Here is a 22,756-nt window from a genome sequence, read left to right as displayed (position 1 = left end):
TGAATGAAGAGACATGCAGAGCTCCAAGTTCACACTAGGAAGCCAAGAGCAAGAGAAGACATGCAAATGGAGAAAATCACTGCTACGTGGCACACAGGAGCTTTCTAAAGACATGAGTGAGGAGGACCAATGGCAAGCTAGGCATACTGCTTATACAAGGAAGACAAGGAGCCCCAGGATTTGTTCCACAGGCACTGAAAAATTTCAAGGCAGCAGACTTTGGAAGCAGGTCCAGAAATGCAAACAAACATCAAAGCCAAGATCTGAATGGATGGAATTGTCTCCAAAGGTTTGCCAACTTTCGCTAATGTTTAAGAAAAAAAAATACCCTTACTGGAGATTTTGTATCCACAATGACAAATTGCTGTCTCCATTCTTCTTTCATGTACCTTAGGGAAACATGCATTTTATATATATAGTGACTCCCAAAAGACTGACTCTCTTTTAGTGTTTATACTCAGATGGTCCCTTTGTTTCTCTAAGGTATATGGAATATGTTTTTTATATAAGCTTTTCCCTCTTCTTTCTCTTCCATCATGCAGGACATTCTTCCTCAACCCAAACTAAAAGCCAGTGAAAGCAAAATACCATCTTTTGAGGTTCAGAAAGTGATCATTAATTGAAACTTACTGAGCAGCATACTAAACTGTAGTTTCTAATCAGAAAATGACTCCTGGAAAATTGAATCACAGCTTCTCTTGTTATTCCACACACATTTTGCTTATAGCTCACAAGAACCACATTCTTGGCTTGATCACAGAAAACCAAGCTATATGTTGTCTTTTTCACATGTTACCATGATCAACAGTGGAGAATAGGAATGAGAACTTAGCCAGCAAGTCTTTTAAGGGAAGGAGAATAAGAACATAATTCACTTTTGCAGAAAAACTGAGTCTGCTGCTCTGGCTGTAGCAAAAGTTTGCTTTTGCTGGTACAAATGGAAAAGACACATGAGAAGAAACCCACCTTTTTTCCCCACAACCCCACTATCTGCCTTGTTTCAATCCATAACCAAGCGTGAACAGCATCACCTTATCCTGTATATGCCTTGCACCTAAAAGGTTGCTTCTGGCTTGAAACACTTTATTGGATTGTTCCTTATGTCCATTGTAGAGCAATGCATTGTAGGATGAGGAAGAGATTATGCCTGCCTTTTACATTTGGACAGCCTCCATTAGAAACAAATTAGAAGCACTGTAACTGTATTCACCAAGTAACGACTTTCCTCCACTATGCTTCAACTCAAAATTTTAAAGCTATCAGAAGAGTACAAACCATAAACAGGTCATCCTCACCTATTCAAGAGTACTCATATAATCTGTATGTCACATCAAAACAGCTTAACTTTCCAAAAGGGAATATTAAAGAAATGAATGCTTGATGAACAGTAAGAAGAAAGATCACTAGCTGCAGCAACTAGTCCATGAATAGTTCAGGACAATTAATATACTGAGAAATTTGTTTGTAGGCAATTCAGCAGTGAAAGATGAAATAACTGAATAAAATACTAATTGCCAGTAATTCACCCAGCTATGACAAAATGCAGCACATATTTACTTGTTCCCTAATAGCTTGGAAGAAGCTTTTCGCGCTGCTGCTATGAACAGGGAAGGGAGGCTCCTTCAGTTTAAGGAGCCCCACAGAAACACTAGATTTTTATTCCTTAATTTGATTCCATGGCCCACCTTTTTTTTTTTTAAAGGCTAGAAAAGAATAGGAACTTTTAAACTGTCAAAAGTGCTGCTGAATTTTTCCCCACACCTTGAAAAACGCAAATTATTCAGTAACAAATAAAGCAAGGACTCTCAACATATAAGAGTTTCAACCTTGAAGGTCTGTGTAGAACCACATGAGGCAGTTTCTGTGCAATTAGAAGATGCTGGAAGCACAATAGTGGGAAAATGGAGGGAAAACCAGGTCAAACAAGGTCAGATCCCTTTTTTTCATATACAAGTGTCCTCTCAGAGCGTCTACAGGTTTTGAAGGAGAACAGCTGCAATCAGGAAGATGGGCAACTCTTACAGTCAGAAGAGAATCATGTGTGCCCCTGTACTCAGCACTGGTGAGGCCGCACCTCAAATACTGTGTTCAGTTTTGGGCCCCTCACTACAAGAAGGACGTTGAGGTGCTGGAGCGTGTCCAGAGAAGGGCAACGAAGCTGGTGAAGGGTCTGGAGAACAAGTCTTATGAGGAGCGGCTGAGGGAACTGGGGTTGTTTAGCCTGGAGAAGAGGAGGCTGAGGGGAGACCTCATTACTCTCTACAACTACCTGAAAGGAGGTTGTAGCGAGGTGGGTGTCGGTCTCTTCTCCCAAGTAACTAGTGATAGGACGAGAGGAAATGGCCTCAAGTTGCGCCAGGGGAGGTTTAGATTGGACGTGAGGAAAAATTTCTTTACTGAAAGAGTGGTGAAACATTGGAACAGGCTGCCCAGGGAAGTGGTTGAGTCACCATCCCTGGAGGTATTTAAAAGACGTGTAGATGAGGCGCTTAGGGACATGGTTTAGTGGGCATGGTGGTGTTGGGTCAACGGTTGGACTCGATGGTCTTAGAGGTCTTTTCCAACCTTAATGATTCTATGATTCTATTCTAAAGCCCTCCTGCTCCCAAGTGAGAGAAGCATGAAATCTCTGTTCTTCTCACTCAGCTACATTACATATGGGCTCTTCAATTTTAAAATACTATTATTCCCTGGAAACTCAAGTGCATCCACAAGGCAAACAACAAACTCACTATCCTCTCTAAACCCCCTCTCCTTAAAACCTCCAGAACAAAGGAGAACAGAGTAAGAAAACAGAAACACAGTGTAAGACTTCTTCAAATTAAGTCTTTTTCTACTTATGACACCGGACTAGCTAAAACTCCGAAGAGCATCCCTACAGCTCTCCTTATCTAGCAATAATATCAAAGCTGACAATAATAGCAACTCTGTGTTACTGTGATGTGAGATAGTTTTTTTAATCATTTCCCTGGGAAGGAGCTCGAGAGCAGCTGTCTAACAATTAGTGGGATAGCTCCAGACCCACTTACTTATCTCACACATCTAACATTCAGATGACAGTCGTAAGAGAACAATCTATCGTGTTCAATCAAATATAAGGCTTTCTGGGAGATTTCAATGGAATAGGGAGATATATTCCAGGTATCAAGTTAAGAAATGTAGATAAACATATTTAATTGAAGATTTTTTCTTGTGAAATACTGCAAATCAGCATCATGTTGAATGAACCTCTTACAATACTAAATGCTTCCTAGAGTTTAACCTTTAACATGCCGTTTACTTTTTATCACGCCAGGAGATTCAACTCCACTCTCTCTCATTCCCCTTCAACATTTGAGAGCAAAGTACATACACGCACAGATATATAGGTATAGATGTAGATATAAATATACGCACACACCATTTCTGATACGTGAGCCTAAGACTAGAGTCCCTGACAGATCATTTGTATTTTCCCAAGACATAGGTCTGCAACAAATATCTCAGCCAAATCAAAGGACTGACAGCAACGTAGTCTAGCATAGCACATTGAAATTAAACTAAACCACAAACAAGATCCTCTTGACAACTGGCATATATTATGAATCTGTATTTCCCTACCACAGTTTAAATTCAGATCTCAAAATTCAAGCCTAACCATGCTAATTTTCAGACGGAAATACCAGGAATTTTCATTTTACATTTGCATTAGCCTCCCTCAGTGTAGAAAAAGATGCCCCAGGATTGCTCTCTGCTCGATTCTAGCTTTCGCAAATGATTGAGTTGTGGTTGGATGAAATCAGGCATCGCTGCCCACAGGCAAGAGTCTGTTGTTCTTCACTGCTCAAGAGAGATGAGCATACCTTATATATTTTCCAGGCAAATAGGAATTGTACATTACATATATGGGCTTCTACTGAGGCTTAAAGCATTAGTCTCAGTAAGAGAACACAGAGTGCTAAATTGAACAGGAAGATGTTGGAAGTCACCAGGGAGACTTTGATTACATGAACAGATTGACAACCAGCGGATGACAAAAAGCTCTAAAGGGCTGGAGTCAAAGTTTGAAGTGAAGCAATATCTTCCACTAGATGATACACTTGAAAGTCACAGACAACCTTTAAGATACCTGAAGAGAAAAGGTGTGTCTGAGACCTTGTCTGTTTTTTCCAGTTATATGAGTTAGTCTAATGAAAGATATCACATCTCTTCATAAACCTTACCTCACCATTACAGCTGCAACAGCAAAATTCCCCACCCACCTGTCCAGAAAAATGAAATCCTCAGTGCATGGATGTTTGAATGAAATGTGGATCCCTGATAACTTTAGGCCTTTGGTTCGGTATCTTTGTAGAAGGGACAGACTCTTTTGCTTCACTTTAATATATAAAATCATCACTTGATGAAAAACAGCACAGGCACTTACTACGTCACTCATTTTCGCAGTGATGAAGTCCTATATGAGAAGTACAATAATCAGCTCTACAAAAGAATCTGAATTATTTTATTGGACAGGCATTTTCACAGGTCAAAATTTGAATTTTTTTGGTGTTAAAATATCTCTACAGTGCTTACAAATAAAGTTTAATTATGAAAAGGAATGTTAGTCCTGTCTTTTCTTCTTCGCATGTTCCTGGTTTCCAGTTATCTTAGCTTTTCTCTATTCATCTTTAGACTACTCATTTCTCATTTGCGTTTTTATACTAGAGCAGGATTCCCTACAAAGTGCAAACAGCCCTTTCTGGACCTCCAGGTCCTTCTCCATAAACAGTCCCAGGCAGCATGCTTCCACAACAGAGACTACAAGTTGTCCTGAGTAATTCTTGATTATGGCAATTTGTTACAGGATCTCCAATGGAGCTTAAAAAGCAGATCAATAAAGTTGAGAAAATGAATCAAAAGAATGTCAAAGACAAATGGCATACATATGCAGAACTGTCAGAAGCAAAGAGGCATACTGCTGAGCCTGCACAAACCTCTCTAAATAACTGAAAGATACACCACCTTTCTAAAAGCAAGACAGAGGGTAACCCAGGAGATAAAAGAATAAAAGAAAATCAGGTAAGTATTTACAATACAGTGGAAAGGGAGTTCAGAAGGTGTGAATTTTTTTTTTCTTTTTTTTTTTTGTAAATGCGCTGCAAGTCCAGTACATGCAAAATCCGTGACTGAATATGCTGCCCCAAATGGTCCTCCTGCCATTAGGACATGCACATATCCAACTCACTCATTCAGCAAAGGCATAGATGTTCTCCTCTTGCTCTTCTGCACCATGTTGGCTTGGTTCCTTAAGGAGATTCGAATGAGTGAGGGAGCCAATCGACAAGGTTCTCCATCCACTTGCATGGGAATAGACTTGTATGTTAAAAGTGTCACCTCACGGCACTGATGCAACCTCTCTCCGTGACCACCCACCTGGAGAGCAGCCTGGAAAAAAAAACCCAAACACAAGCAAAAAAAACCCCAAAACAAAACAAACAGGAAAGACAAAGAAAAGACACCTCAGAACAGATAGTTGAGGCAGTTAAATCTAAAATGCAGTTTTACTGACAGCATCCATTACACAGCATTCCATGTGTAAGGCATTCTAACGAGTCACAATGAATGTATTTTCACTCCAAAATTGCAAAGCAGAACTTAAAATTTCACAAGGAGAAGTGGTGGGCAACAAGCAGATATCTAACCATACGCATTGCATGTCTCATCACCTTGGTATGTGTCAAGCATATTACACACATGTGCATGCACAAATGAATACCTGTGTTTATTCTTAAAAAGTTTTCAATTTGTTTTGTTTGGTTTGTTTTTACACTAACAGTAATGCTACTAATTATTTGCTCTGTGAGAAAGAAAAATTATTTCCCCTTCGAAATCGAGTGCACCCTCAGTAAGTTTGCAGACGACACCAAGTTGGGCGGGAGTGTTGATCTGCTCGAGGGTAGGAAGGCTCTGCAGAGGGACCTGGACAGGCTGGATCGATGGGCCGAGGCCAACTGAGATTCAACAAGGCCAAGTGCCAGGTCCTGCACTTGGGTCACAACAGCCCCATGCAGCGCTACAGGCTTGGGGAAGAGTGGCTGGAAAGCTGCCCAGCAGCAAAGAACCTGGGGGTGCTGGTCGACAGCCGGCTGAACATGAGCCAGCAGTGTGCCCAGGTGGCCAAGAAGGCCAATAGCATCCTGGCCTGTATCAGAAACAGTGCGGCCAGCAGGAGTAGGGATGTGATCGTGCCCCTGTACTCGGCACTGGTGAGGCCACACCTCGAATCCTGTGTTCAGTTTTGGGCCCCTCACTACAAGAAGGACGTTGAGGTGCTGGAGCGTGTCCAGAGAAGGGCAACGAAGCTGGTGAAGGGTCTGGAGAACAAGTCTTATGAGGAGCGGCTGAGGGAACTGGGGTTCTTTAGCCTGGAGAAAAGGAGGCTGAGGGGAGACCTCATCGCTCTCTACAACTACCTGAAAGGAGGCTGTAGCAAGGTGGGTGTCGGTCTCTTCTCCCAAGTAACTAGTGATAAGACAAGAGGAAATGGCCTCAAGTTGCGCCAGGGGAGGTTTAGATTGGATATCAGGAAACACTTCTTCACCGAAAGGGTTGTCAAGCATTGGAACAGGCTGCCCAGGGAAGTGGTTGAGTCACCATCCCTGGAGGTATTTAAAAGACGTGCAGATGAGGCGCTTAGGGACATGGTTTAGTGGGCATGGTGGTGTTGGGTCAACGGTTGGACTCGATGATCTTAGAGGTCTTTTCCAACCTTAATGATTCTATGCTTGGGCAGAAATGTATTTTTTTAATTTGTAGTGTGACTATTAGCTCTCATCTATCAGATGCAGAAAAAACACACCTATATTAATGCACTACTAACAGAAAGCAGCCTAAACACAAGTCAAGACCTTAATCCTGCTCTGTGCGCTTAATATTATGGATCAACTGATAATATGGTCAATAATATTCATAATAACACTTCTTATAAAGTACTTCTCTTCCCTGGTCTCACAGACCTTCTTGGGTATGACCAAGCGCATCTGGGAGATGTATAGAGCAAGTTAGGATTATATCAACACAGTCTAGGGTTACAACAGTTCCTCAGCATCACAATCAATGTAGACTTGTAGACCCTCAGTTCTGAACTAGGCTTCCTTTGAAGAGAAACAGCAGCTCAAAGGGCCCTACTACTTAAATTCAGTCCCAGCTGAAATTGTTGATAGCTTTGAGATCACTCTAGCTACTGCGAGTGGCTAGAGACACATTAGTGGCAAACCCAAAAAAGATTCCAGCTGAAAATTGCCAGTTGGTACATGCTAAATAGACTTTTGACAGTGTTTTCAGAAACATACCCTAAAATCTGCAGGGGTGAAGTAACAAATGTTCATGCCACAAGATCTACTAGGCTAACAAACAGAATTCTACTTACTTGTAGGTTATTTCCCTAATCCACTAGATCCATCAAAGAAATGAGAGACCAAAAAAGAATCCTTAACCCAGACTTCTAAAGAAATGATTGCTGATCAAGGCAACCTTTTACTTTTGCTTACTTTGAAGATTAGATTTGTCTGAATTTCTCTTTGAGAAAGCAAACTCCATTATCACGGGTATTCACTGAATGCGATATGCACTGAGGGAAGGTCACACAACAAATAAACGTGAGTTCAGTGAAAACAGGCTTATCCATGTTAGCTTTAACCTAGTCCACACAAGACATAGCAGCAACAAAGGCCTAAGAGTATGGACTTAAGCATGACGTAAACAAACCTGCCAAGAAGCCCCGATATGTGCCTTCTGTTGGCCACACTAAGTTCAAGCTGCAGTGCCTTAGGTAGATTAACACCAGCACGGGGGTAACTGGCAACTCTCTCACTGCATGTAATCATCCTCTGAAGAGACTATCACTGTGTTTAACCACTGTGATAGTAGGACACTAGGGTATTTACAGTGAGATTGCTTTTATAGTAACTCAGCTTTAGTTCACTTTAAGGACAGCATTGAAAGAAAGCGCACTGCCAAATTAAAATTGTTGGTTGAATTTTCTTTCCCTAGCAGAATAAAGAGAGAGATAACATTTGTGCCAGAAATATTACTAAGTTTTCCACAGCTATTACTAAATTTTCACATTTTTAGTGGGCATATGGAAACTGTATGGGCATATAATTTTATACAATATTTCATTTGTTTCCAGTAGCCAGTTTTACAAAAAAATTTGAACTTTTATGCCATAGATTGAAATATACAAAAGCTAAAAAGAAACAGCATTAATTATTTGACCATAGAACATTCCCACAGTAAAAACGTGCATGCATGCTGTTTTTACTGTAATAATGCTGTTTAACTTCGGAGCACTGCACATGCAAATTAGCCATATTTTGCAAAGAGTACATTTTTATTATTAAATAACGCCTCTTTTATTAGAAAACTACAATTTGTCCCTCTCATTTAAAATCTAATAGCAGAGTATGTTCTGGCCTTAGCTGACTGAATATGTGGAATCACGGTGGTTCTTCAGTAACGAGGACAACTTTGCACTCTGTAATGCCACCCACAGAATTCACCAAGTCTGGGAGCACCTGCAGGAAGGGTAGCACCTGCTATATACACTCACCAGTGAGGCCATGGTGAACCCAATGACTTCAATGTAGCCATCATCATGGCGCTGAGGCTCAAAGTCTCTGTGATCTCCAGGGTTTCCCCAGGGCATTGTGCCAGCACAATACCTACAGAAAGAGGTTTGGAAAGGAAGCTTTAAGAAAGCAGTTTGCCCTGATGGGTCCTGACTAGTAGCCTGACTATAGCCTGTTCTGCTGTCCTCCAGAAATATCCAGATATCCATTCCAGGACTCAGTTCAGGGAGAACTAAAAGCTGTGCTGGCAAGGACTAGACAAAAGGGAAAAATCTCTTTTTTCCAAGCTGGTATACCATCCATAAATGTATCCATCATAATCTTTAGCAGGTTCCTTTGTGAGATGAAAATGGGGAAACACCAGGAAATAGATAACAGAGCAGCAGCGCTTTGTTCTCCCCACTTGCTTTGCCTTCTGCAGATGAGCTGTTGAGCCAGAAAGCTGCTTTGCCCCTCTGCTAAGCAGGCATGGGGCTGCAGCAGCAACTCCAGCCTTGGAGCTCCATTTCCTCTCTCCCTGCTGGCCCAGAAGCTATAACTGCATAAGGAATGCAAAACGTTTCATAGCTTGAGGAGGTAGGGAGAAACAAGAAGCAGGAACAGATGTAGCTGTGGCATCTCTCTTTCCTACCATTAAAGAATGGATGTAAAAGTGATCTAAGAGTGATAGAAGGGGAAACTTTAGAGAGGTGACACCAAGTAGAAGCTTGCAGTGAGGGCAGTGCAGGACTCAAAAGATCAAGTGCTTGGGACTGCATGTGGAGCAAAGTGGTAGGCTGCCTAAAGCAGTGGTCTCCAAAGTGTGGTGCATGCACCACAGGGAGTGTGCAAGAAAAATCCACAACTGACAAGACAATTAGGGTATGTGAAGAAAATACTGTTTGTACTTTTAATAAGTAAGAAAAAAAAACATTAAAATAGTGTTTGTTTCATCTTTATCACGTCCTTTCTTAATTTCTATTTTTGTGTATGTTTTATAATGTATGTAATATATTAGGACGGTAGTACATGTATATAATTTATAAATAAATATACATATATGGGGTGGTGCTCAAAAATTTTTTACTGATAGGGATGTACAATCAAAAAAGTTTGGAGACTACTGCTCTAGAGAGCAGGAGATAGACAACTTTTAAGAATACAGCTATATTTCTATTTGGGACACCATCTAACATTAAAAAAACAGCACTTTTTTCAACGGTTTGGTGTTCCTTTACTGGAAAAATATTGATCTTTGTCTCCCCCGCCCCCCACTTTCCCTCCCCCCTCTTTTTTCATAGTCTGCTTCTAATGAAGCAAAAGACCAGGCATCTGTGTCTTTACTATCTTCTTTGCAGGTTAGGTGCACAACTTTTGAAAGCGTGTTTGTTAATCATTTCTACTATATCTGTAACAGGATATTCAACTTTTTAAAGGATAGTTTAGCTGCACCCTGAACTCAGATCCCATTCCGTATTGCTAATTAACAGTATTATAAGCACCTAGCTCTCAAGAAGGCAGCACAGTGGCAATACTCTTCCTGCACATCCACCCAGTCTAGGACAACTTGTAGGTTTTGTTGGTTTTTTTTTTCTTTTATAACTCCAAACATCTGTCTTGAGCTTACCTGGGTATGTTTAAAAACACTATACACTGGAACTTCAGCTCCTGGATCTTTGGAGTCAGGTCTGTACCATCACACTACAAAGCCAAAGTGACAGAGCACAGAGAAATTGCTGAATGGAGCCACAGACAAGAGAAGTGTTGCTGCTTTGTAACAACTTTCCCAAGACTTTCCTTGGAATGTGTTGCAAATGTCATGCTCAAAACTGAAAAGTAACAGAGCCATTAAACTCTCACCTCGGTCTCTCTCCATTCCCCCCTCTCCCACAATACTATGACACAATTTCTTATACTTACCACAACTTTAACATGCTTGGATAAATCTCTTGAGCTTCTTTGCAGAAAGTCTGTAAAGGCTGCCTGCAACAGAAATAAGTGCAGGAATTGTCATCAGTGCGTCCCCTCTTCTCTTTTCTCATTTTCTCATTTCTTATCACACCACATTTAATTACCAAAATGCCATCCTTTTGTCAAACCTATTCTTTCTTGCTCTCAGGAGATATGATTTTTTTTTTTTTTTTTTTAAATCATGACACAACTCCTTTTGAGAGGTTAACCAAAGAAGGTCCTTCGGCACCCAAGGATTTAAATGCAAACTCTTGCTCACACATTTGTTTCCATGTTTAAGGCACATGGGTATGGTGGGAATCATCATCCAGAAAGACATCATATGTCATGCATTATCAAATTAGTATTTCTTCTCTTAATAACTGCATTTTAGAACAAAGCATTGTCCATGTATCTCCTGAATGCAGAGGTGGGTAATTTTATTTGCATATTCACATATGAAAATGAATCACTCCAAATAGCTGACCTCTGTCCTCCACTTCCCATGGCCCTACATCCAAGACTACTCCTCAAAGCTACAAAGATACAGGCTAACACTTGGGGAATTTCTCTAGGAAAGTCAATACAATGTGCTTCCCAAACCCTGAAAGAAGCAGAGCAGTTTCTTGAGAAGCTTATGAGCCAGAAGCAGGGGGAGCAAGACTTGACCAGTACTCACCTGCTAAGCACAGTAAAACAACAGTGCTTCAGGCACTTTCCAACAGACACGTGTGTGTTGGACATTGTGTGTGGCATTGCCAGAAACAGTATATGCACACTTTAAATTGCAACAGGCAAAATGAACTGGCATGAGCTCCTGATATGAGAAAGTGAGGGGGAAGGTACTTAAGAAAACATTAAAACAACTAAGTTGGCATTATTCTGTAAGATGAATTACAACTCACCCCTGCATAAAACATTTTATTTCTAAATCGGCTGTTGAATTTCTCTGGATTTGCTTCTGTGAAAGGATAAAAAGGAAAAATATGAACACCCTAATAAAACAAGTAGACTCCATTGTACCTTCACATTCCCTGCTAGCACTATAGTGCTTTTAGCACACATCATTCCATGAAAATATTAACATATAGTTTTCCTGTGCGAGAATCCCCCATCTGTGCCATTATCTGCTACCAGATTTCAAACACTGATATTGAATTCTTCCCCTTTCCTGTAGAGTGAAAATAGATGGAAACATGAGCAAAGAGATAACAAAAATACAATCAGTTAATTTAGCACCTCTCAGACTATCCATCTATGATCCCTCAGTACCATTTGTGAGACTTCTATTTATACCAACACAGAACAGACCTCTAAGAATTATTAGAAATCCATGAAACACTAACCCATACTTTGAAGCAGGAGTAAAGCACTAGTAAATTATAGGATGAAACAGACACTTAAATTCTGATGTGTTACAAAGAGGTACCAAGGAATAGGCATCTCTACCCAAATATTCCTGCAGTGAAAAAATAAGTGGTTACTCTAAAACCTGTTTAGAGAGCTGTTTCATTTTGACTAGACTCTAAGTGATGGAGAATTTTAATAGTCCAGTAGTAATGCACGTCTAATGGTTAATTATTCTCACTGTTAAAATAAATGTGGGTTTGTTTGGTTTTTTTCCTCTCTTGAACTTTTCAGACTTCAACTGCCAACTGCTAAATCTTATACTCCTCTGTCAGAGTAAAGAGCCCCCAACTATCAGATATCTTCTCCTTGAGTAAATACTTATAGGCAGTGATTAAATCACCTCTTAACCTTCTTTCCAATAAGCTAAATGGAGCTCCTTTAATCTCCCAGTATAAGGCACGCTTCCCAGAATACAGGTCATTCTTGTGCCTCCCTGGGAACTGCTTTCCTAGCCTGCAGCACCCAGAGATTTCAGAAGCAGCCCTTCTGACACTGTATTCAGTGGTAATACCAGCCACCTATCTTGCTCAGTAATTCTCTAGTGAAGACATCCAAGTATCAAGATAGCCCTTCTGGCTAAAGCATCATACTGGTGTGAACACTTCCAAATTACTTCTTCTCAGATGACCACTTGAAACAATGTTTCTAGTTCTCTTCAAAGTCACTATATCTCACAATATAAGGCTCCATTTTGTAAGAATTAACTACTAACTCTGAGTTTCTTGTTTGATTGTTTGCCCAGCTCCTGTTACCATCCATTTATTGTGTTGCGGGTGAGCCTGGAAGGCAGTCAGGGCCACCTCTTCTTAAAACGCTTAATTTAACTGCATAAGTAAATCTCATCTCACTTACTGAGCTCACAGCTCTTTACAGAAAGTCTCAACGTCCCATGCTAAGAAGTGAGAGGCTCCTCAAGTCTCAGTGCCCATGCTGCACGTTCTCTGACATGGTTATCACCAATGGCTCCGGGCAGCAGCCACCAGGGCTCTGGCTCTTACACGCATCTTACAACAAATACTGACCGGAACCAAAGCCCCAGTTTGGAACTGGCTAATCAGAGAAGGAGACTTTCTGAGGTCAGGGACCTTCAACATACTGAACTGTTCCTACCTCTGACACAGCAGATGAGCATGGGTAGGGAGGGAGGACTGCGGTGTAGAATAGAGCCTAAAGTTGATTAGAGTGCAATTTCAATTGTAGAAGTAAATCACTGACTGCATATCCAAGGCTCACTCCATCCTCACCCTTCTCAAGCCATCAAGGAAGTAGCAAAAGGAAAGTGTTACTCTGTGTGTGTGTGTGTGTGCACGTGTGTGAGTCGGGGGGAGGTGTCCTGTAAATGAACAGTCCTGGAGAGCTGAGGGAGCAAACAGCATGTCAACAGGGATAAAGTAAATTGCATCTCCCCTGATCCACCAAAGCATAAGGATAACAAGGGAGGAAACTGTGATTCTGGAAAGAGTCGCTACCCAGAACACTTCCTGAAGAAGCAGAGCTAAATACGTTAGGCTTGGAGCCAACCCTCAAGGTTCAATCTGATTAGTCACAAGCAAAGCGTAGAGGTTGCCATGGAAGAGGCCACATTCATGTACAGGTTCCTCTGAGACACTGCAATCACTGCTTATTCTAAATATAACAGTTGACCAATCTCTATTGCATAAAATGCCCTGATAGGCTGAGAGTTCAAATCAAACCTAATTTATTTTGGTTTGGAGGGGGAGGAGGCGTGGGGCATGGTATTTGTTTTAATACTATATATGTGGTTACAATAGCTCCACATAAGCAAGCGCATACGACCACTTATCTTAGTGGACCAAGTGCAGCCACCATGAAAGTGCTTTAAGTTTTGCTAAAGTTTTGCTAAGAGTTTATCTGGGTTGTCATCAGTTGTAAGTGAGATGCGAATCTGTTTTGCACTGCTTAATTGCACATGAAACACAATAAAACCCACACACCAGCAACACCTCCAAGCCTACAAGCTTTTATCTCCTAAAACACATAGAACTCATTTGTATATTTTAGCATTTGAGAGGGTAAGGAAGACACCAGCAGTAACGACTTGTAAGAGCAGACACTCATGCTATGAAAAGCTCTCCTGGCCACACATACCCGCTTACAGACACACAGCTTGCTCTGCCAAGTATTTTTTCACCCATGTAATTTTTTAGAACACTGGAATCTCTGGAACAACATCCATTCTTTATAAGGGTTCATTACTTAATAATGAAGTAATGCCTCCATTAAGTGAGAAAGTAGCCATGCATTTCATCTATACAATATATTCAGTCACATTAGCAATGCATAGTGATATGCATTCATTAAAAAATGCATACAGCTGTCATCGTTTCATTCCTTTTGTGCCCTTTTGTGGCCCCTCATTATTATTCCTAAAGCTTGAAGCAGTCTTAAACATTATTAAATATGCATTAGCTCATTCCATCATGTATCCTGCTCTTTATTTAGCATGGCATTAGAGTGCTATCTTTTCATCTTGAAATGACACTCTGATAGTATGAAAGTGAAGGGAGCTGCCATTCAGAAAAAATACCCGCTTATGAAGCTGAAATGACCAAAAGCTGAACACAGATAATTGAACAAGGTTTGTTTATACAAGCGTGCTTGCCTATACCATATAAATAGAGCAGTTCACATCAGTCCAAAGCCCACCTTTTAAGCCACATTTGGATCTGTATGGGGTGGTATAACTGTCATCAGCAAGGGGACAAACAAGATTCTACAGCAGCTCAAATTCCTGACAGTTTTGTGGACTTCATTAAAACCTTCCACTTGCATAGAGGCGCTCTGGGTCTGTACCAAGTCCAATGATATTATGCTGTACTCATCCATAGGTAACAGCCATTCAGTCTGAGAATACAATTATCCTCCTGCTACCCTGCTAATTCCACAGCCTCACAGCTTTTGTCCTCCCTCCACCTCCACACTGGAGGGAAAACTGGCACCTGACTTACATTTGTTTTTCTTTCTGCTCTTATTCTGACACTTCTGCATCAGCATAAACTTCCTTTATATCTGTACCTGGTATCTCCTTTAGAAGATCAAAAACTTTGAAAAGCTGCCCTTTTAGCCCTTTTCCTCCAGTGAATGCCCTTTTTTCCTTGTACTTTTTTCGTTTTTAAATCATGAAGTCCCTTGGAAACTCATGATACAATCACTTCCTTCCTACTTGTGTCTGTATCTTGGGTTTTTATGTTCCAGCTTTCCTTCTGAATTATAAGAACAGGATGTTAAATCCAACTCCATTTGTAATTCATAAAATAACTGCCCATTCCCAAGGCTAAGGAAATAAAAGGTTCCTATTACCTCTAGATTCATGGAACTCCAGTGTAACATGTGCATCAAATCCAAGACTGAAGTAATTATTGAAGACACTGAGTGGAAGCTGTAATTGCATAATAAAAAGATACGTAAAAATAACATGAATGAAACGTTCCATGACACACCAGGAATTAACTACTTTAAATCTGGCATCTCATGAAAACCTAATAAGAAGAAAGTGGAACATATTAGGAAAATGTATGCAGAAGGTTGCTCTGAAGGTTAGTAATAGCTTGTGGATCAGGTACAAAAGCCTAAAGAACACAAACACATCTACAGTGCTTTATGATCATATATGTATCTTTGTAAACACATCAAAGGGTTCCTTATGTAGTCATTGAGATTTCCCATAATGTTGCTCCACTTAACATGTCAATACAAAGGCTTTCCTAATTGCTGGCACATCAAGCTCAGCATCGCGAATGAAACTCAAGCTGTGTTCTTCCTGCTTCATGTATAACCAGGAGCAATGCAAGTCCCAGACAAGAAGCCCTAATTCTATTGAGGACACATGAGGCAGGGAAGCACATATCTGGCCTCTTCTTCCTTACACACGCCCAGCAGGGCTGTGGAGAGAGAACAGTAACATCCGATAGATAAGCTGGAAATTATAACTGAGAAGAGGAAAATGGTTCACAATAATTTTTTTTTTTTATGATTGCAACACTTTCACCATCTCCAGTCCAAATGACATATTACTATAAATGTGATCTCCTCACAAAGATTTTCCCACTCTTCAACTATCAAGATCATATGGAGACCCACACACAAAGAAGTTAAATACAAAAATACACTACTCCTTGCTGTAAAGTAGGAAACAATTGGTATCCATTAGCAAAATCCAAAGGAATAAAATTCTACATCCTGGTTTTAGATTTATATCACTAATTTAGGAATGGATGGTGGTCACAAGGTTGCTTCTCCTGCCACCCCAGGTTAACTAGAGAAAAAAAAACAACGCCCTTTCAGATAAGATGCCAGGGATTTTTGCCAGGACGTAGTTCTTGAGATAAATGCTCAATGTCTGAGACTTACAAACAACAAATAAATGGCTGATATGTATTACGTTTCGCACATCTCTGGAAGCACTGACACATGAAAAGAGCAAAAGGAAGAGATGCAACTAGAGAATTAAAAAGTTTTAGAGCTTCCCCAGTCGTGCATCTTATGGTGTAACCCAAAGACGCTCTTAAGCATCCTATAGTCTCCCTGGGAAAAAGAAGGCTCTAACCTTACGTGCCCCATCCTCCAGCTCATCCTGTGGCAAATCAGGGTTGCGCTCAACCTGGAGATTCCAGCGGTCCAGCTGGACAATGGTCCCATCTTCTACATGGCACAGGATCTTGGACACTGGCTCATCTGTGTAACCCTGACAGCAGAGGGAGCGTCACCAGAGTATCAGCCATGGATAGTGAAAGCAAAGCAAGTCACTCGCCAATTACCTGGCAGACTTCCTTCCTTTCATAGAGGTCAGATCAAATGTTCCTAAGAACACCTCAAAATATTGCTAAATTTTGATATATCAACCATTTTAACAAGCTATTGCTGAAGTACACAAGTCTCGGGCAGGCAAAGTAAGGCCATAAGGAGAGGAACTCAAAGTGTATTTGCCTTGCCTGGAGTAACTCCAGTGGTGTAGTCAAGGATAAATACAGAGAAATAAAGTTTAAACTATGCTTAAATTAGGAGCCTGCATATCCTCCTCATTACTTGGCCTGAAATACCAGATAGATACATCTATGTACACTTTTATTTCAACTACATCATTAGTAATTCAAGATCCCAGACTGGAAATTGAACCAAACCATTGTGCCTAACTGAAGTAGACCTTGGACACAGCCCTGCCTGCTATTTTAGCCAAAATGAAGTTTCACCCTACTACACAACTAAATCAGACCAGCAAGTTGAGAGCCCGCACACAAGGGTACCCTAGTCAGTGCTTACCCCACCCCAGTTGAGGGTGCGGGCAAGGTCATTCCCAGTGCCAAGCGGAAGGACAGCCACAGGAGGTGGGGGGCTGAGCTGCAGCTCATCGAGGATGGAGAGGATCCAGCCCACCTATAAAACGGGAAATGCAGACAACTGTTAGTCAGGAAGATTGAGAGGGATGGAAAAAAGGAAAAAGACATTTTTATTGTATCCCCTTTACAGAGAAGATCAAGTAAAACAAAAGGGAGAAGGAAAAATGAGGATATCTGAAATTTAACTCTACAGCTGTCCCATCTGAGGTTTCACCTTTCGGAGAACAGGTACAGCAGTTTTCATGAAGCTCCTGTGCAAGCAGAAGCAGTGGGATGCAAACACTGGCTATCTTTAACAGCACACAGAGTTACTGAGGAAAGGGAGCATATAAGTTGCTGTTCTTTAAGCAGGAAATGAAAACACATAGAATTACACCTGGCTAAGGCTGCCTAACTATTGCTCTGAAAAATACTGTATGTAAAAATGAGTGAAGAATAATATGGACAATTCAAGATAAATTCTTTGAAGTGCCCTTATGGTAAAAGAAGCTAAACCTTTGACAATTGTCATGAAAGAAGATGCAAGAGACACATTAAAACAGCATGGTATCTCAGAGCATATCCTGGAACTGGAACAGAGGGTCCAGATCAAGTCAAGCGCGGACTTGCCCACAAGTCTCCCATTCCCCAGACAAGAGACCTTAGTGCTGAATTATTTCACTCAGTGAAAAGCATAAAATATATATATTCTAGTCGTACACACACATACATATAAAAAATATAGAAGACTAAAAGTCTAGAATAAAAGACAAACTCTAATGCTCAGGGTTGAAGACTGTGGGTTGGAACAATGAATCTGGCTCTTTTGTATCGTAAACGATTGGTTATTTTAGAGAGCTGTTTCTCTCTCCTGTCTCTATTCTGGACTACATAAAACTTTTAAATAGCAATCTAGCCAGAAGGAACAAATTACGGTAAAACATTTTGTTTTCATTAGATGGTAATTTCCAAGGGGGTAAAGAAGAGTTGCTGAAAATGTTCTGAAACTTTTTATGACTGAAATTCTTGCTACAAGAAAATAGGACTATTTCTTAAACTATTTCTCACCTTTACCAAAAAAAAAAAAAAATTAAAATCTGTGAAAGAACCTGTGCTGCATTTTTAAATAAAGAATTAAGAAAAAAATAAACATAAGATAAAATTTGATCTATTTTTTTTCCTAACGCCAATGTTCAAAGATGCAGTCTCTACTGGAAATGTGAGCTTTTAAATAAGACAAACTGAAATCCTGACTGCAGCTGGACAGGATTTTTCCTCCCCCAGCTATGAGGGGAGGAAAAATCTCCAACTCCCCATTACTATGATTTCAGATAGATTCTTACCCCAAACTGGGATGAAAATGGAGCTTCCCAAAAGGTACCCAGCATAACATGGGCATTGGGAACCACAGATGTAATCTGAAGGACTGGAGCGGGGGTGGCCTGATAGATATAGCAACCACCACCCTATTTGGTATTCTAGGGTATGTCTTTCTCCAAGTCTTTTGAAGAAATTTAATTGAGTATAAATAGCATTTATCAGACAGTTATTTATCGTAACCAATTGTACAATTATTAAAGCATTCAACTGGGATGTGAACCCACATTAGAGCTCATTGTCTGACAACAGTCATCTGAATCACTGACAACTCTCATGAACTTGGATGTCAAAGGTACTTAGGTCTATCATAGGCACCATGGTAGGACTAAGTACAGTCCTTAAGAGATTTTCAGAGATAAGTAATCTTCTACCTTTCAAAAATCTATCCTTCAGTATTAATAACAGGAGACAGAATAAAGAGTCCCAGCAACTTCATCGAGGCCAGGACTTCTTAAAGAGTCTTTTGTCATTAGCTCTTTGCCATTGCCACTGACTTAATCCACACATCTGTACCTCAGCTACTGGTGCAGGTAGCATTACAATACCTACCACTTTTGTACATGCTTTTAACTGATAAACAGAAACTTCAAATTACTAATTTATAAATACAACATTGCTATTTAACTTGAGGTCATTTCTAAACCTTGCACATTAGTTTTACAATCAAGGATGATAAAGATTATCATTTCCCTGTAAACAGAAATCTCCTGACTGCTTTGAAAGCAAAGCTTTCCACTTATGCCCTGGAAAGGAACAGCAAGCAGCGATGATAGAAAAGTTACAGTAAGTTCTGGTTCACCTCAATAATGCAAGGTAACATCTGATCTCATTGAATATTCACTAAGTCCATTTGAGCCAGATTTTTCATTTCTAGATGTAATAGCTTTGGGAATAACCAGATATTAATTTGCTTCAAACTGAGCAGCAGCAAAGGTAATAGCGGAGTGCTGCTCATACTAATGAGAAGGTGCTGCCACCTGTCGCTTGCACTGCTCAAAGGGAAATCAAAAGATGGTCAGGTTCAAATGTAGTTGCGTTCATTTCTATTTTAATATTTTCATGATGAAGATTTTTTCCCTATTAAAATATTGGCATCCTCAGATGGAAGCTACAAAGACTTTCAGAAACAGATTGAAACTCTTTTTTGCAGCTATGTCTCCTGCTAAAGCAACGCCTTGCAGGTTTCTCAAGGAACATTCACAATTCAGTAGTATCTTATTGTCCCAGGTACCAGCAAGACAGTAGTCAAATCACGTATTTTCTTTACCTCCGCAGAGGAAGTGGTGGTATTAATAACCCCTACAGCTGGCTTTTTAAACGAACCCACAGAAGCTGAACAGAAAGTTCTCCCAGAAATTCAAGCAGAGACGGGTGGAGGGTTGGTTCAGCTCACTACAAAAAAAAAAAAAGCCTCCCCATGCCCTAAATATCTACATATATCTACCCTGGCCAGCCATTGCACCTTGCAACCAGTAAGGCATTTTCCTTACCCTACTTACGGTTACAACTATTATCAAGTGCATGTTTGGGGAACTGATCTTCCCAGAGATTAAAGGTCAGTTTTTCAACTGTATTTAAGCACTCAGTGGCACAGACTGGGATTTATAATATTCCTAAGTACTGGAAAGAGTAATGCGTTGTAATGCCTCCATTACCACGCTTGGCCTCCAGGCCCTGAACCACAGAGCCTGTCTCCAACTGAAGGTGCCTAATCTGACCCTGCATCTGCCAGATCCCAAGCTAGTAGTATGACCAATGCAATATCCTTCCTTACAGATGCTTTGTAAAGAAAGTGGGGAAACTCACTTTCTTTAGGCACAGAGGAGACCCTATTTGACTGCACTCAGACATCATGGAGATGATAGCAGGAAGGAGCAGACATTAAGATACAATGGCACTGACTTAACCTACTAGACCCTCAGATCTGTGTAATTAGCGAGAGGAGGCCAGCAAAGTTAGTCTTTATTTTTTTTAAGCTCTACCAAGTCTTTATGCATAAAGCAAATAGGACCTTGGACATTAGGATCCGGCCCCATCACTACACAGGCCAGGCCACACAGAAAATTTAAAAAAAGTAGATTTCACAAGTGTAAGGTACATTATCTGGCTCTGCAGGCATTGCGAGGTGGGAAACCCACAACTGCAAGGAATTTAATCTCTTGGCGATGACCACGGGGCTGCCAGGCGCCAGCCACCTACCGTCCCATCCCCGCCGCAGGCCAGGATCCGCAGGTTTGGCACTTTTCTGTACAGCTCCAGCCTGGCCAGGGGAGGGAAAGGGAAAAAAGGGAAAGAAAAAAAAAAAAGTCAGAACAATGATGCAGGCACTTTTTATGCATTTTGCTGTGTGACAGTTTAACTGCCACTTATTGCATTTTCAAATATTCATTACTAAGTGTGTGGCTGGAGGCAGAAAAATAAAAAAAAAACCTCAGTGTTACCGAAAGCCTCGGCAGTGAGGAGGCATCAGCCCTGGCAGCCACAGGCAGCATCGGCCCCAACCCAACCTGAGCCCTGTGGCTCACTTCACACACACAGCCACACAAAAAACCACTAGGATGTGAAATGGGGCCTTCCTCAATGGTTAGGCAGCACCTCCTGAGAAGTATTTGATCAGTTTTGCATGTTTCCATGCTAAATCTGAAAGGCCAGATTCTCATGTTCCCTCTGGAGATGACAAAAATCTTCCATTTTTCTCTTATCCTAAAGCAAACAAATATAAACATTGAGGTTTTTAAACAAAATATAATGTTCCTCATTGGGATTTGCTGAGCTACCATTTCTGAGGCATGTAGAACATGACAGCTCCTTCAGCTGATAACTGTATTTCTTTAACACCACAGAAGGCAATAACATCTAACAGAGCTCTTTCTCTGGATATCTGATCTAAGATACCAACAGAAGAGCCAAAAAAAGCTCCCGTTAAAGACTTGTTCCTTCAGTTGTATGAAAGAGAGGCATAATGAAATATCTCCCAATGGAGGGGGTACATTCACACACAGAGAGCTGAGTGACCAGAGAACTTAATCCTCTAACTCGATTACAGAGCTCTGAAAACTGTACATATACTTTAAAGCTTCTATACATCATGAGGGAAGCAGCAGTGGAGGCGTTTCAGCAGGAAAAAAGGCTTGGGTGCTCTAGAAGTATGAATAGCAAATACTTGGGCCATCCTTATACAGGTAAGTATTTGATTTTACATGATTACTATATTTTTGTGCTGCCTAACTTGTGAAATGAGCTGAACAGATGGTTGACTAAAGCAAATATCTCTATCTCAAATACCATAGAATGATGGTCTCTTAACCCTTAGCAGTGAGAATCATCCCTGTAAAGACAGGTCCTCCACCCCCTGGAAGAGGCTCACAACTATTGCCCAGAGAAGCTGAGTTAGTTACTCAGCAAGCAGAGCTACTTGCATGCTGCTGTCATGTATGGAAACCTGGAGGCAGCCTCAGCCCATTGCAATGCTCAGCCACTAGGGAATGGTCAGGCACTGTGGGATCTGCAGCGGGTCTGTCTGGGAGCCGTCTGGAACTGGCTCTCTGACATGGGGGCAGCTCCTGACCTCTTCTCACAGAAGCCACCACTGCAGCCCACCCCACCACCACTACCAAAACCTGGACACATAAACCAAATAAGCAATTTACCAATCTATCCAAGCTAGACCTTCAACTGCTTTCCTGATAAGAGAAGAATTATGGTCTGCAGCACTGAAGGCTCAAGAACTTACGCATCTCTTGGCCCTTCCTGAGAGAGATCAAAGACTTGGCGTGGATTCAAATACCACATAAACATTTGGAGAACCTTGGTGCCCTGGGAAAAGAGAAAAATCAAAGGAAGGGAAATTATGAATAACTTTATGATTATTAGAAGTAAGTGTTCAATATTCACTATATCTGGACTGCTTTTCTTTCTTCTGTGCTTTACAAAGAAAACATACACCAAGAAAAAGACAAACTAGAAAGTGGCATAGCAGATGACTGCTCTATAGAATAGCGACCCACCAATCTGGGCAGGGTGCATATGTATATACATAGACTAAATTTAACAACACAGATCATTAATGGTTCATAAGAACAGGCGTTCAGGGTCAGACAAAAGGTTCAG

General features: G+C 40.9%; 1 protein-coding gene across 4 annotated transcripts in view; it reads right to left on the bottom strand.

Moving 5' to 3' along the window:
- DGKI (diacylglycerol kinase iota) overlaps positions 1-22,756 on the bottom strand; it is a 230,121-nt gene that overhangs the window by 92,757 nt on the left and 114,608 nt on the right. For all 4 annotated transcript variants that reach the window (XM_076340326.1, XM_076340343.1, XM_076340353.1 and 1 more), the window contains 10 exons: positions 22,380-22,462; positions 20,846-20,906; positions 17,211-17,324; positions 16,498-16,635; positions 15,252-15,330; positions 11,426-11,481; positions 10,491-10,553; positions 10,198-10,271; positions 8,573-8,684; positions 5,207-5,406 (listed from right to left, as the gene is read on the bottom strand). In XM_076340326.1, coding sequence (XP_076196441.1) covers positions 5,207-5,406; positions 8,573-8,684; positions 10,198-10,271; positions 10,491-10,553; positions 11,426-11,481; positions 15,252-15,330; positions 16,498-16,635; positions 17,211-17,324; positions 20,846-20,906; positions 22,380-22,462 — 980 coding nt within the window. The remainder of the gene's footprint in view (positions 1-5,206; positions 5,407-8,572; positions 8,685-10,197; positions 10,272-10,490; positions 10,554-11,425; positions 11,482-15,251; positions 15,331-16,497; positions 16,636-17,210; positions 17,325-20,845; positions 20,907-22,379; positions 22,463-22,756) is intronic.

Source organism: Aptenodytes patagonicus, chromosome 1, assembly GCF_965638725.1.
Source record: "Aptenodytes patagonicus chromosome 1, bAptPat1.pri.cur, whole genome shotgun sequence".
NCBI lineage: Eukaryota > Metazoa > Chordata > Aves > Sphenisciformes > Spheniscidae > Aptenodytes > Aptenodytes patagonicus.
The sequence above is the reverse complement of the archived record's forward strand: the minus strand, read 5'-3'. Positions and strand labels throughout refer to the sequence as shown.